At 36.5% G+C, this 12,550-nt stretch overlaps 1 protein-coding gene across 11 annotated transcripts in view; it reads left to right on the top strand.

Annotated features, from left to right (window-relative positions):
* Positions 1-12,550, top strand: part of CCSER1 (coiled-coil serine rich protein 1) — a 1,147,114-nt gene that overhangs the window by 748,703 nt on the left and 385,861 nt on the right. For 2 of the 11 annotated variants that reach the window (XM_065596100.1, XM_042856412.2), the window contains exon 10: positions 10,279-11,695. The exons of 7 other annotated variants lie outside the window; for them this stretch is intronic. In XM_065596100.1, coding sequence (XP_065452172.1) covers positions 10,279-10,359 — 81 coding nt within the window. In that variant the 3' untranslated portion in view covers positions 10,360-11,695. Of the gene's footprint in view, positions 1-144; positions 3,111-8,567; positions 8,693-10,278; positions 11,696-12,550 lie in introns of those variants that run through there. 2 more of the 11 variants (XR_006175923.2, XM_065596101.1) reach the window with 2 other exon arrangements.

Genomic DNA, 12,550 nt, shown 5'->3' with positions numbered 1-12,550 from the left:
GAGTGCCCATAACTCCCATGAAAGACAGCACCTTGGCACCACGCCGCATCTCTCAGGTTCAGGCCACCTTGTGCCAAGTCATATTTCACTTGATACAATTAGCATTAATTTTAATCAAATAAGTCTTTACATTGTGTTTTATAGGATATACTTTTCATGGGAGGAGTTATCACAATTTGAAGGAAATCATTTTTTCATCTCCTGTAAATGCATGTAAATTAAATAAATTAAACTAATAATGAACCAGCACCAACTACTGTATCTCCAGGATCCAAGCCCTTAAGCAGAGGCTGAGCTTAGTGGCAGTGATGTACTCTGCCTCTGAGGGCAGTAAACTAGTGACATGGACATTACTTACTTCCCCTTCCACACCTCTTCATCTACAGTGAGTCAGCTGTGGGACATGATCAACTGAAATTCTTAATGAGGGACATCAGGTGAACTCATTTGTGGGAAAACATATTTATTAGTAATTAAACAGTAGTTGCAAAAATTAAGCCATAATGTCTGTGTGAAATACTATCACTGTATGGTTTCAAATACAGATAACGTGGATATAAAATACTTTATTGATTGATCTATGGATCATAAGGTTGTGTATACTTTAGAATACTTTAAGAATTCTCAGGTGGTCACATCAATAGTCACATTTTTTTGAGCAGTGAGTAAACAGTAAATCCAGAGGTGTTTTTTTTTTTTTTTTGCTTTTGCTTTTTTTTTTTTTAAACAGCTGTCTCTTAAATAATATTGTGCCAACAAATTTTCAAGTTTCCCCGATGGTAGGTCCCTACTGTGCTGCGGTTGGCATCATCATCGTGTTTTTTCACATAACTTAATGTGACATGTCAACATAAACAGATGTGGAATTTTCTGATATGACACAACATAGCTGTCTGGAATGATTTGTCTTATACAGAATAGTTGGAGAAACTGTAATAAAGAGAACAAGATCATGGAGAAAAGTGAGATAATATTTTTCTTTGCATGAGTAAATTATGGCCATACTGATCTTGACTGTAATAAAGTTAGAGCCAAGTCATGAGGGGTAGGAGAGAGAATATGCAAATAAATAACTCTTATTTTTACAATGTTATATTTTATGTATATTCTTTTTATGGAATATTTTTCATTCACATATTAGCTTTTGTTCCCTGTCTTACAGAGGATGCTTATTACAGGTAATAGTAGGTTCAGTTTTGTTCTCATTGAAGTCATTTGCAATTATACTCCCATGCTTTGGTTTTGTATGAGGTTTTATTGAGCAAAATATATTCCCATTTAAGTGTCCCTGTATATCTATTGATATGTATCTGGGTATGCATTTGTGTATTCTGTTTGGATGTATATACAATAAAGTATGTGCGTGTGACGGGGGTAGGAGATGAGGGGGTGCATGTACGTATGAAAACGGAGAAAAAAAATACAAAACTCTTTGGTGCTAACATTACATTAAAGTTCTATGTTTAAACACACAGGTCAGAGAATGCAAAAAGTTAAGATTCTCACAATAACATTAATTCACTACTGCAGTAAATATTTTATGTTGCATATGTAGACTACATCTAATAACCTAATTAGTAACTGAAAATATTATATGTGCAATCTACATGAATCGTTGCTATAAAAACTTGATATATGAAATCACAAAAGGAGGTAATTAAGAAATCAATATTCTAGTAGTAATAACTCACCCACTCTGTACACGTATAATACTGTCAACATGCGACACTTTTGCAGTGATGATGAGTTAGGGTTACCCTGAAGACCTTAACTCTTGCATTCTCTGACATTTTTCTCTTCAAACACAAATGTATTGTTGCATTAGCATTTTATTTGAAAAAAAAAAAAACTATTTTACATGTGCTTTTTAAAAAGTAAACTGTATTAGTACTAAGTTCTCTCTCTCACTCTAGTTTATAATTAATGGAACCTTGCTCTATCGGCAGCATATCACTAAAATGTTCTAAAACCCTAATCATTTCTTAAAGTAGTCTTTTTGAATACAGAATATATTATGATATGGTATGATGTAGAGGTTTTATTTGCACTCTTCTTGGATGACCTATGTAACTCATTAATGGCTTCATACTAATGCTAACAAAACCTCTTTATGCCACCAGATAACTTAGTGTTCAATATATATGCAAATACAAGGATATATCTGACTGTAGGTACTATAAAGGTTTCTAAAATGATATTTTATTTTTAAGGTCCACTATCTTATGAGTTACCATGGTTAAGAACTTGAGATTGGCTTGGGCTGCAAAAATTTGTTCCATATACTGAAGACCCCAGAGTACATGGATATGGGTGTCTGAATCAGTTTTGGGTCATGGTCTAAGTCTATTAGAAACAATCGCTCGGCCCCACTGAAGAGCTATGGGATCTATACAGTGGTTTAAAGGTCCTGTTTTCTAGCTTGAGCTTTGATGAGATATAGGAGTGTTCCAAAGTCTCTTGAAGTCAGTGGGGTTGTTCGGTTTGAATTCAGTGAGTCCTGGATGTAGCCATATAGTACCTCAGTTGTCCATGCCAAAATATTCCCTTTCCTGCAATTGAGGACATTGATTTTTTTGGTGGGTATGGCAGGAGGGTAGGAAGGAAAGGAACAAATTCAGAATGCAAGAAGCAACCCTGATGAAGAAGGATAAGTGGGGTACAGAGTTGCAGGTAAGGTAGCTAAATTAGATTAATTTAGTTCGTCTTTTTTGTCTGCAATGTACCATGTGGATATCACCACATGGTATGTAGCATAATTATAGTTATAGTCTGACCATCTTAGAATGACCAGCAGGCCTGCTTCCGTTGAAGATAATACATGGGAGAATTATGGTTTGGCGATCCTCTGTTACTTGTAGACTGTTGGGGGACATATGTATTCTATTCCTTTTCCTTTTCTCCTGTTCAGTACTCTGGGAATTTACATAGATGTTTCCATATAGAAAGGCAGTAACAGTGTGTAAAATACAAGGAAGATGGCTTATCTGTGAACTGGAAGGAATGATAAGTGTTCCCCTGATTTTTTTTTTAAGCTGTGGTGCCCAATGCTTAGTCCAGCTTCCATATCAATAAAACGGTGCAGTTCAGCTTGCCCCCCCCCCCCCCCAAAATCTGTCCTTCATGATGAGGTACGGTAGCACTGCCCTCATTTGCTCACAATGACCACTTTGCTACCTCCCTAAATTGAAGTGAAATACTATCGTGAGTGAGTGTGTGTGAAAGAGAGAGAAAGAGAACTCACGTGCATGCAATTAAAGGAAATCAGGCTGGCATATAAAAGTTCAAAAGGTTGCACACTTTCATTATGCTGCAGATTGACAGGAGACCTCAAACATCTGTTAGTGCAAAATTTGTTCTGCTTTATAAGGCCTGTAGTGAGAATCATTTAAAAACAAAGTCAGAATCTCTCAAAAAGGTTTGTGAGCACCACAGATTTTGTGATGTGGGAAATTGCTAAATAAATGATGAATATGTCTTAAATAATCAATGCCAATTTAACCTCCTTCACCTTCCTTTGACTGCACAGGCTTATTTTATTGTGAGCTCAAAGAATGATTTGTGTGTCAGTTGGGTTATTAAAACAGGATGGAAGATGAATAGATATAGTCAAGTAGCAATGTAGCCAATTACAAGATTACATTAAACTGTAGGGCAGATTCTTCTGATTATGTCCACTATATAAATAGATTTTTCAAAATAATATATACAAATCCTGTAAATATTTTATAGCCCATGGCATTGCAAATATCACCTTGATGAAAATATATTTGAATGAAGAAACAAACCATCATAGAGAAGCTCTCGGCATCTATTGCTAAAGGAATTCAGACAGTAGTACTACTTTGCCATTATAATCTGGTGGTTTTGGATTGAGTGGTTGAGTACTTTATTTTATTCTATTTGAAATAACAGTCCCTAAGAGCAAGTGTGATTATCCCTCTTTTTTTCTCTCCCTGTATGTACCCTAAACTGATGTTAATTGTGCACCAGGTATCTCTAAACTGCTTTTTTTTTTTTTTTTATTTTAGTGAAGGTAAAATTAAGTATGGGCTTGATCCAAGCCCAATAAAGTCATTTACTCCACTGGGCTTTGGATTTGGTCCTATGCTTCCATTAATGGTGATATTAAACCAGGATGATTTTAATCAAGGTGCTCTCTATTTATTTTTGCCAGTGTGCTTCAATATGTGCTTTGCACAGTAACTATAAACAAGAATTATTTTTTACCTTTTGACAAACACCAGCATTGTGTGTGCACATCAGCTATATCGATTCTGTCTCTCTACTGTAGTTGCATTTATCTAGAGCCATATTGTTTCCTCCCAAAGACATCATCACTGGGAGTGGGAACGGTTTCCAAGCAAAACTCTGAAATTCACCTGAAGGAGTGTCCTGCTATTCTTGCCCTCTGGGAGGAAGAGTTTGCGGGTTGGGGGAGGCATGACTTATACAGAGTGTTAGCTCGGAAGCCTATACAGCCTGATGATGTGTTGGGAAAGAAAGATCCAGTTCCAGAACTCTTCCATGTAGTAGTAATGTGTTTAACATTACAGATAAATCACGATTCATGACCGAGGCAGGAGATTTAGAGCAGAACAAGAATTAGTTATAGATAATGTTTTAGACAATTATAGAATAAGAAAAGTGTTTTCAGAATAAATGTGCAGATATGCATGCAAACTTTTGCACATGCCCAAGTTGTATATGTAAAATGTCTGATGCTTGAAGAATATAATTTTCAATATATACACATCTCCATGCATACATTTCACACAGATTATGATAACCTGTGTGACAGACTTTCAATGGAAACCTTACATGACACAGTTTGCTCAATTAAAATGAAAAAATACCACACCCAGGGGATCCCTATAACCCTTATGTACCCGTGTTCTCTGCCAGTTACGGTCGAAAGTTTGTTGGATCACAGCGGTCACGCATACCACAGTTGCATGGAAAGTTACTGTATGTCATGTGACCCATGTTGTGCACATTGTGCACGGTTGCATTTGCATATACTTTTTTTTTTTAAATTGGGCATATACACGTAGGGTGAGATTTTCAAAAACACTCAGTCTTGATCTGCCTGTTCCCACGTTGATGTCAATGGGACCTTTATTATTGGCTTCACCAGAGTTAGGGCTATGCTGAGCACTTTATAAAATCACACTTCTAAATGCTATGAGTTGAAACAAATAGAGCAGTCTCCATTTCTGGATGCTATACATTTGTGACTCAGGTCTGAATTATGGGATTCATTCTCATTTGCTATTGAAAAAGTATAAATATGCAGGTTTGGGAAATTTCCCCTCACCCCATTTATATAAGTCCCAATGAAATGAAAAATCATTGTGGAAAGATCAGTTTACACAATTTTTTGATATTTAAAGAAATTAAAGTAGAGGTTTAACTGAAATAAATTAATAACAAGTATATGTAGAAGCTACTTTTTAAAATGTACACAGTGAAACTGTACTTACTATGTATACTGGTGCCTGATCCTGCAACTGGTAGCAAGGAAAATGTCTATTAATCTGTAAGCTAATAAGTCGCTTTCATATAGAAACCAAAACCAAGATGGTAAATAGTTGTATTGTGGCTTACCTAAGGGCAATTTGGCATGTCTGTTTAATGGGTTTTAGTTCTACTTTGACTGTTTTATACATCTGTAGCTCTCGGAGATTGCCCCCTGGAGGTTTGGGTGAAAATCTGGAGCTTTTAATGTGACTTTTAATGCATTTTAATCTTTTATTAAAAGGTTTTAATAATTTACATGGCGGCAAGATCATTGTGGTGCCATGATTCTATTGGGAGTACTGGGAAGGTTGGGTTTTAAGTGCAAACCTACTGTTCCTAACTTGACTTTTCTCAGTGCAATATTAACCACGTTTCCTGAGTTAGTTGTGTTTATTGTGAAAATGTTTGCATTTGTAAGACTGTACATCACTTGCGCTCTCTCTTCTCTGGTATTTTCCTTTCTATAATTTGGGCAAATATGTTGGTGGGATTTTTCTTAATAAACAAAGTGTATTAAAATGAATAACATTCCTGATATTGCACTTACTGAAGGTGTAAAAGGGTGTTAGAGATAAGGTATAGACAGGTATTCTTAAAACTGTGGACCAGATCTTCAGCTGAACTTGAGCAACACAGATTTATACTAGCAGAGAATGTAGCCAAATGGATTTAACTGCACATTGCACACGTGCTAAGTTACAAAGGTGTAGGTTTGTTTTTTTGTTTTTAAATCTTTAATTATATGCATTTAGCACCATCATGTTACAAATTTGTGAGTGCTGTTTTTTCTCTTAAGTTCTTAGAATGTAGCTTAATAACCTTAATTTTTAAAAGGCATTATGATGTATTTCTCCAGCACTTGGCATCATACAGTCATTTTGGTCTCTCAAAACTTTCTCTGATTGAGTTGCTATTTGTCACTGATATTCCTTCATTTCAAAAGGAAACGCTTTCCAGCTCACTTTCTCGTGGTTAACGCACTCAAACATTTGACTTAAATACCTGTATCTGATGTGGATTGCATCAGACATTTTAAAACAGGAATAACTCTTACTTTAGAACCCCATTTGTTACGAAGGACTGAACTAGGACTCATTCATTATTTTAAATCTTTTCATGCTGCTGTTTGATATCTGGAGACATGAGCCTTGGTCTTTCTCCATAGCTGGCCCATCCTTGCCATCCATAATTCAGCACTGTTTGCCATCCCCGCTGCCTGAGGGAAACCTGGTAATGGAAAAGAAAGGAGGTTGCAAGACAGGATCATAGTGACTAGGAGTTAGTTAAGAGAAAAAATGGCAAGATCTAATCAGAAGTACATGTTTAGATCTTGGCAGTAAAACCTATGGGGGGGGGGAGTTAGATCCTTATTACTGTTGCAATTTTAGGGTAATTATTTAAAGTATGGCACTGTTCCTCGGTTCACATACCTTCAGTCTTCTCCCCTCTCATCAGCCATGCAGCTATACATACCTTCTCATTGTTTCCACCCAACCTAAAATATAGTGTGTAGTTTACACCCATACATTCATATGGTTGATATTTTATACTATGTACAGTAGAACATAAATCCCTTGAAAACACTTGGCAGACTAACTCGATGTGCTGGGCAGTTTTTCTCTGATTGTCATCCCTATGGTATATTCATAGTGAGCCAAAAAGATATCTTAGAATTGGGAAGGGTACAGAGAAGGGCAACAAAAGTTATTAGGGATATGGAATAGCTTCCATATGAGGAGAGATTAAAAAGACTGGGACTTTTCGGCATGGTGTGGCTTGCGGGCTGGAAGGCTGTTTGTGAACAGCCCATGTGGGAGCTACTTGAGCAAGTCATTGTAAGGCATCCATGGTTGTAGGGCAGGGATGACAGCCCCCAATTAGTCTGGATTGTGCCCCGATATGTCACAGCGCACCTCTGTCTGTACCTTTCCATATAAAATGTGTGGATGCATGATCGTTTCTTCTGTAGAATTGCTTTTCATGTTGTGGGTTATTTTCTGCTGTTTAATTTTTTTCTTTTAATTACAACATGAAATTGTATAATGTCTCATAGTATGTTTGCTCCTAAAAGAAGATTTTTATCTGTGTATGTATTTTCTTCTGAATGAAAGAGAGGGCTGAGCATATGCATGCACATGTGCACACACACATACTGACCCTGTTGGATAACAAACTGGTACTTTAAGCACTAAAAGCACAGCTTTCTACCACCTTTAACTAAAGGAGTAACTGCATTAGTGGTCTCATTAGTAAGTTTTTGTTGTGCACTGTCCACTGGAGGAGACAGAATTCACATATCCAGAATGTTACGATTGCAAAGGAAGCCCGTCCCAAGTATTTGATGTACATAAGAGTTCAACTCTACATACAAGTTACCACTTGGCAATGACCCCCCCCCCCCCCAAAAGGGTTGGCAGGAGGGACTGAACCTGGAACTTGCATACCCAAAACACATGCCTCCCCCAAATTCAATCCATGCTGATGACCCACATGCATTGGGCTATTGGAGTGTTGTGTACCCACTTAGAGAAGACAAAATCACAGGTAAGGAGGCTAATATTTTACCTTTTCCAGCGGTGCTGAACATTAGCAGCAATATTCTGTTTCCATTCGTTTTTCACAAGCTGGCTTCTGCCTATTTCTGTAAATAAAGGCACAGTTAAAACACTTTTAGTAATGTATTTCTTGATGTTGATTGATAACCATGTTTTTTACAGATCAATAAAAGGAACAGATGTGTGATACAGTATACTGTTTTCTACGTGTTTTAAGGGATTTTTTTTTTCCTATTGAGCCCCATCGTAACTAAGTAACTGTGTATAAAATTTCCTTCGTGGTTTTCAAAACTTCCTATTCGCTTGCTCTACCCTGCATCTTACTCATTTCCATCTTTGCCCTTGCAGATTTCACACACATCACACTTCTAATGTACTAAAGCAGGATCTAGGGTATCCCACAATGTTAAGACTCTTCACCGCTTCTAAGTTCTGCAACTTTTACTTGCAGGCTTTTTTAAAAAATTACATTATTTCTTCTTCTTCATCCTGCAGAAGTTGTTATTGCAGGCAATGCTCATCCTGAGCTGGCCCTCTCTGTCTGCTCCTTGCAGCTCTCCATGATTGAGGGTCACTCTTTCGCTTGCGCTGACTACCTGTTTGGAAAGCTTCATCTCTGAGTAATGTCCTTTCTTTAATTCCTTATTCTTATTTTTGTTTGAGACTTATTATTTTAGGATGCTGTATATGAAGGCTGCCATTTAATTATATTTTCAATGTATTGTAATTGCATTTTTTATATCTCTTAAAAACAGACAGTGCCAACTAGCTTAGAAACATTTTAACTAGGCATAATTTAGTATTAATCAGGGGGACAAGGGCCTCTAGATTTAAAACATTTTTAGAGTCCCCACTCTGTCACTCAAACATATTTTAAAGTGAGAAAGAAAGAAGCGGGACATGTGCATCCAGGATTCTAATATATTTTGTGTTGTTAGTATCAAGCCATCCATATGCCAGTGGGGCACAACTTATCAGCCCTTTTCCCGGCATTGTGCAGAAGACATAATCAGTGATAAACTTTAAAAATAATGAAGTGGGGGAAAAACCACAAGACAAAGCCATTTAAGGGTATTGTTCCATTAAATATATTGACATATGCCAAATGTAAAAGGTTACAAGAAGTTGCTACAGAGGTTTATTTCAGATTTCTATCCAGGCATTACAAACAAACGCATACCTGTTTTAAGAAAAGTTATTTGATAACATGTCTTTAAGGGAAATGCTCAATTGTAGTCTCATCTATTTTCTGTTTTACATTAGGGTCTTGATCTTGATGCTAAGTGTTCATTAGGGTATGTCTACACTACACTCTGGATAGGCAGGCAGCGATCGATCCAGCGGGGGTCGATTTATTGCGTCTAGTCTAGACGCGATTAATCAACCCCCGAGCACTTTCCTGTTGACTCCTGTACTCCACTGCCGTGAGGTGCGCAGGCAGAGTTGACGGGGGAGCGGCAGCAGTTGACTCAGCGCGGTGAAGACACCACAGTAAGTCGATCTAAGTACGTTGACTTCAGCTATGTTATAACATAGCTGAAGTTGCGTAACTTAGATCGATTTCTCCCCCCCACCTCCAAGTGTACACCAGGCCTCAGTAAAGAGCCAATGGGAGCTAAGGGAACTCTGCAGCTCAGAAGACTGGTTAATACCTTGCAGAAATGAGTCGCAGATCTCCACTGCTTTTCAAAGTAATACAGAATTTTGTTTCCTTTGGTATTAATAGAAACTAAAAGTGAGTATTTAAAAAAATATTAGAGAACTACCTACTGCCCCATAGAGTCTAATCAGCATCTGAAAATATTTTCATGTAGTGTACAGGTTACATGTAGAAATCCCCTACACTGTGAAACTCAAAGAAGTCTCAGAAATTAGAGATGAGAGCAAAAAGGATTTATCCAGTTCATTCTTCTGACCTCTTTCCAACGTAAATCTAACACCTTGGCCTCCCTAATTATGCTCTACTTAATTGTAATGTCTCTTAAAATTATCAGCATGAGCAGGAATACTTTAGAGATTTATGTTATTTCATTTATCACTAGCTTGAAAGCTTGCTTATTTGTATTATGGTAAGTATCTGCATGGGCTATTTAGAGTCCGCGGAGCTGTAATGCACATTTTTGGTTTATTTGATTTGTTACCATCAATGCACAAATCTTTTTAATTTTTAAGATTTCATTTCTTTTCTTTCCTTTTTTTTTTAAAGGCCCTGTGGAATTCTCCATGTACTGACGGCTCAGTTTACAAACCAATCAGCATCTCATTGGTTCCAACATTATTAAATTAAAAAACAGCATCTGGACACTCTGCGCTTATGGATTTAATTAAATATTGATGAATATGAAATGAGCCTCGATTTACCAGTACTTCCCGTGTTTACCTAACTGGGCAAAATACTAGTATTTCATAAGCTTTGCATTATCAAAAAATAAGACTTTGTGACTAGATCTGCATTGTTAAATTTATTAATAAATTATCAAGTTATTCATTATCTAAAGTAAAACATTTGTGTACAGCTATGTTATTAAAAATAACTAAGAAACAATAGTTTATTGACCCTTGAATCGCTGAGATTAGAGAACATATTTTAAAAGTCCACAGTCTTACGAAAATGAACCATTAAGTTGGAAAGCTTTTATTCTCAGTCTTGCAGTAGTAATAGATATCCATCACTAGTGAACACAAGAGCAACTCCTTTAAATGCATGATGTATTGGGAAAATATTCATTTTCTTGTATAAATAATGGTTTGTAATCTTTAGGCAAAATACTGCCCACACTTATTCTTATGCAGTGGATTTCCATGAGCATAAGGGAGGTCAGAATTTATCCACTTGTATTTTAAGGAAGCATTAGGCCATATCCTTTAGGGTACAGAGTACTCTCCACTTGTGTTGAAGTCATTGGAATCATTGTTTTGTTGTCCTTCAATTCTGTAGTTTTTCATAAGAGTTTCAGTTTACGTGAGGTCTCTTTTAAAGTGCAACTGAAGCAGATGAATGAACTATAAACTGTATTCCCTAGCCATGGTTCAGTGATTACACAAAAATGTACGTGTCTATGTAGACAGCAGGTGGCTTCTTGAACCCATCCTTAAAAAATCTGTGTACACATTAGGTAAAGTCCAAATTATCCTTTATTTTATTTATTTATTTATTTTTGAGTGTGACCTTTTTAACCAAAGAAATCAACATAAGGTAACCAAGTTAAATTCAAACTTCTCCCCAGGCTTGGCTGCTCCTAAGTTTCCTGACCTAGGGCTATCTGGCTTTATCATAACTTGGATCGTCTTTTATCCCCATAGGGAGCCATTCCTACTTCCCGAATAACTCTTAATCCTTTCCCAGTCATCACCTGCTAACTGGATGACTATTAATATTTGTGTTTCCATGGTGCCTAGAGCCCTGGTCATAGATCAAGACCCCATTGTACTAGGTGCTGATGCAGTGTTACAGACAAATTCAGTCATTGTTATAGTATCATTATAATGACAATAGTGTTTATGAGAAAAATGTTTATTGAACAACAGCTGTTTAACCTCTGGGATCTTGAATTTGAAAAAGATGGCATTTTACACTTGAATAAAAAAAAATCACCTTTTGGCTTTAAAGGTGCCTGAAATTAGTTTAATTTTTTTTTCCAAAACAGACTTTAGTCTATATAGTCGATTATGTTAACTGACTTGTACATATGGTTGCTGTAATACGGGTGGCAATATTTATCAGTTCTTATCTTTTATGTTGGTTAGCTGCTTTTCTGATTCCCAGACTCTCAAGATCATCTTTTAGGCCAGGGTTTAGGTTGGAAAAACTCTGACTTCACTGAGGCCAAGATTTCACACCAAAATATTAATATTTTAACTTATTAAATAAGTATCATTTATATTCTTTTTACTGTTAAGTATTTGTCCCAGAACTAAACTAAACAATCTTTTTGGAACATTTGAAGATAAATAGGACTATTACATAAATGTTAAGCAACCTTATTTTGCTTCAAGAACCTAATGAGCCACAAATACACAATAAATCAAGACAATTGAACTGATCACCTAGAGATTGACACTTCACTTTTGAACTTCCCCTTCTCTTTTGCTGTTGTCACTTGTTTTCTCTAGTTCATTCTTATTTCCTTTTCTAGTCTGAGACTCCTCTTTGTAGTCATCATGGGAATACAGTTATTGCCGCTCCATACCCTTTTATTTTTTGTCATGCTTTTTTCATATTTACCATGTTTATCACGCCACAAACACTAGCCCGTTCAGAAGAAGAATACCTAGAAGAAGAAAAGGGTGTTGTTCATCGCAGTGATTTGGCACTAAGGTTTGTGTTCTGCCTTAAAGCAGTAAGTAGAACTTCTGAGTGGAGACAGATGTGAATCAGCAAGTACGATAAATCAATGATGATGATGATTTTGGAAAGTAACCCATTTTCAATTTAGGGTTCCAATAATAAAATAAAGTGTTTCCTAGAGTATACAGTC

The sequence above is a fragment of the Chrysemys picta genome, chromosome 5, assembly GCF_011386835.1.
Source record: "Chrysemys picta bellii isolate R12L10 chromosome 5, ASM1138683v2, whole genome shotgun sequence".
Lineage (NCBI taxonomy): Eukaryota > Metazoa > Chordata > Testudines > Emydidae > Chrysemys > Chrysemys picta.
The sequence above is the reverse complement of the archived record's forward strand: the minus strand, read 5'-3'. Positions and strand labels throughout refer to the sequence as shown.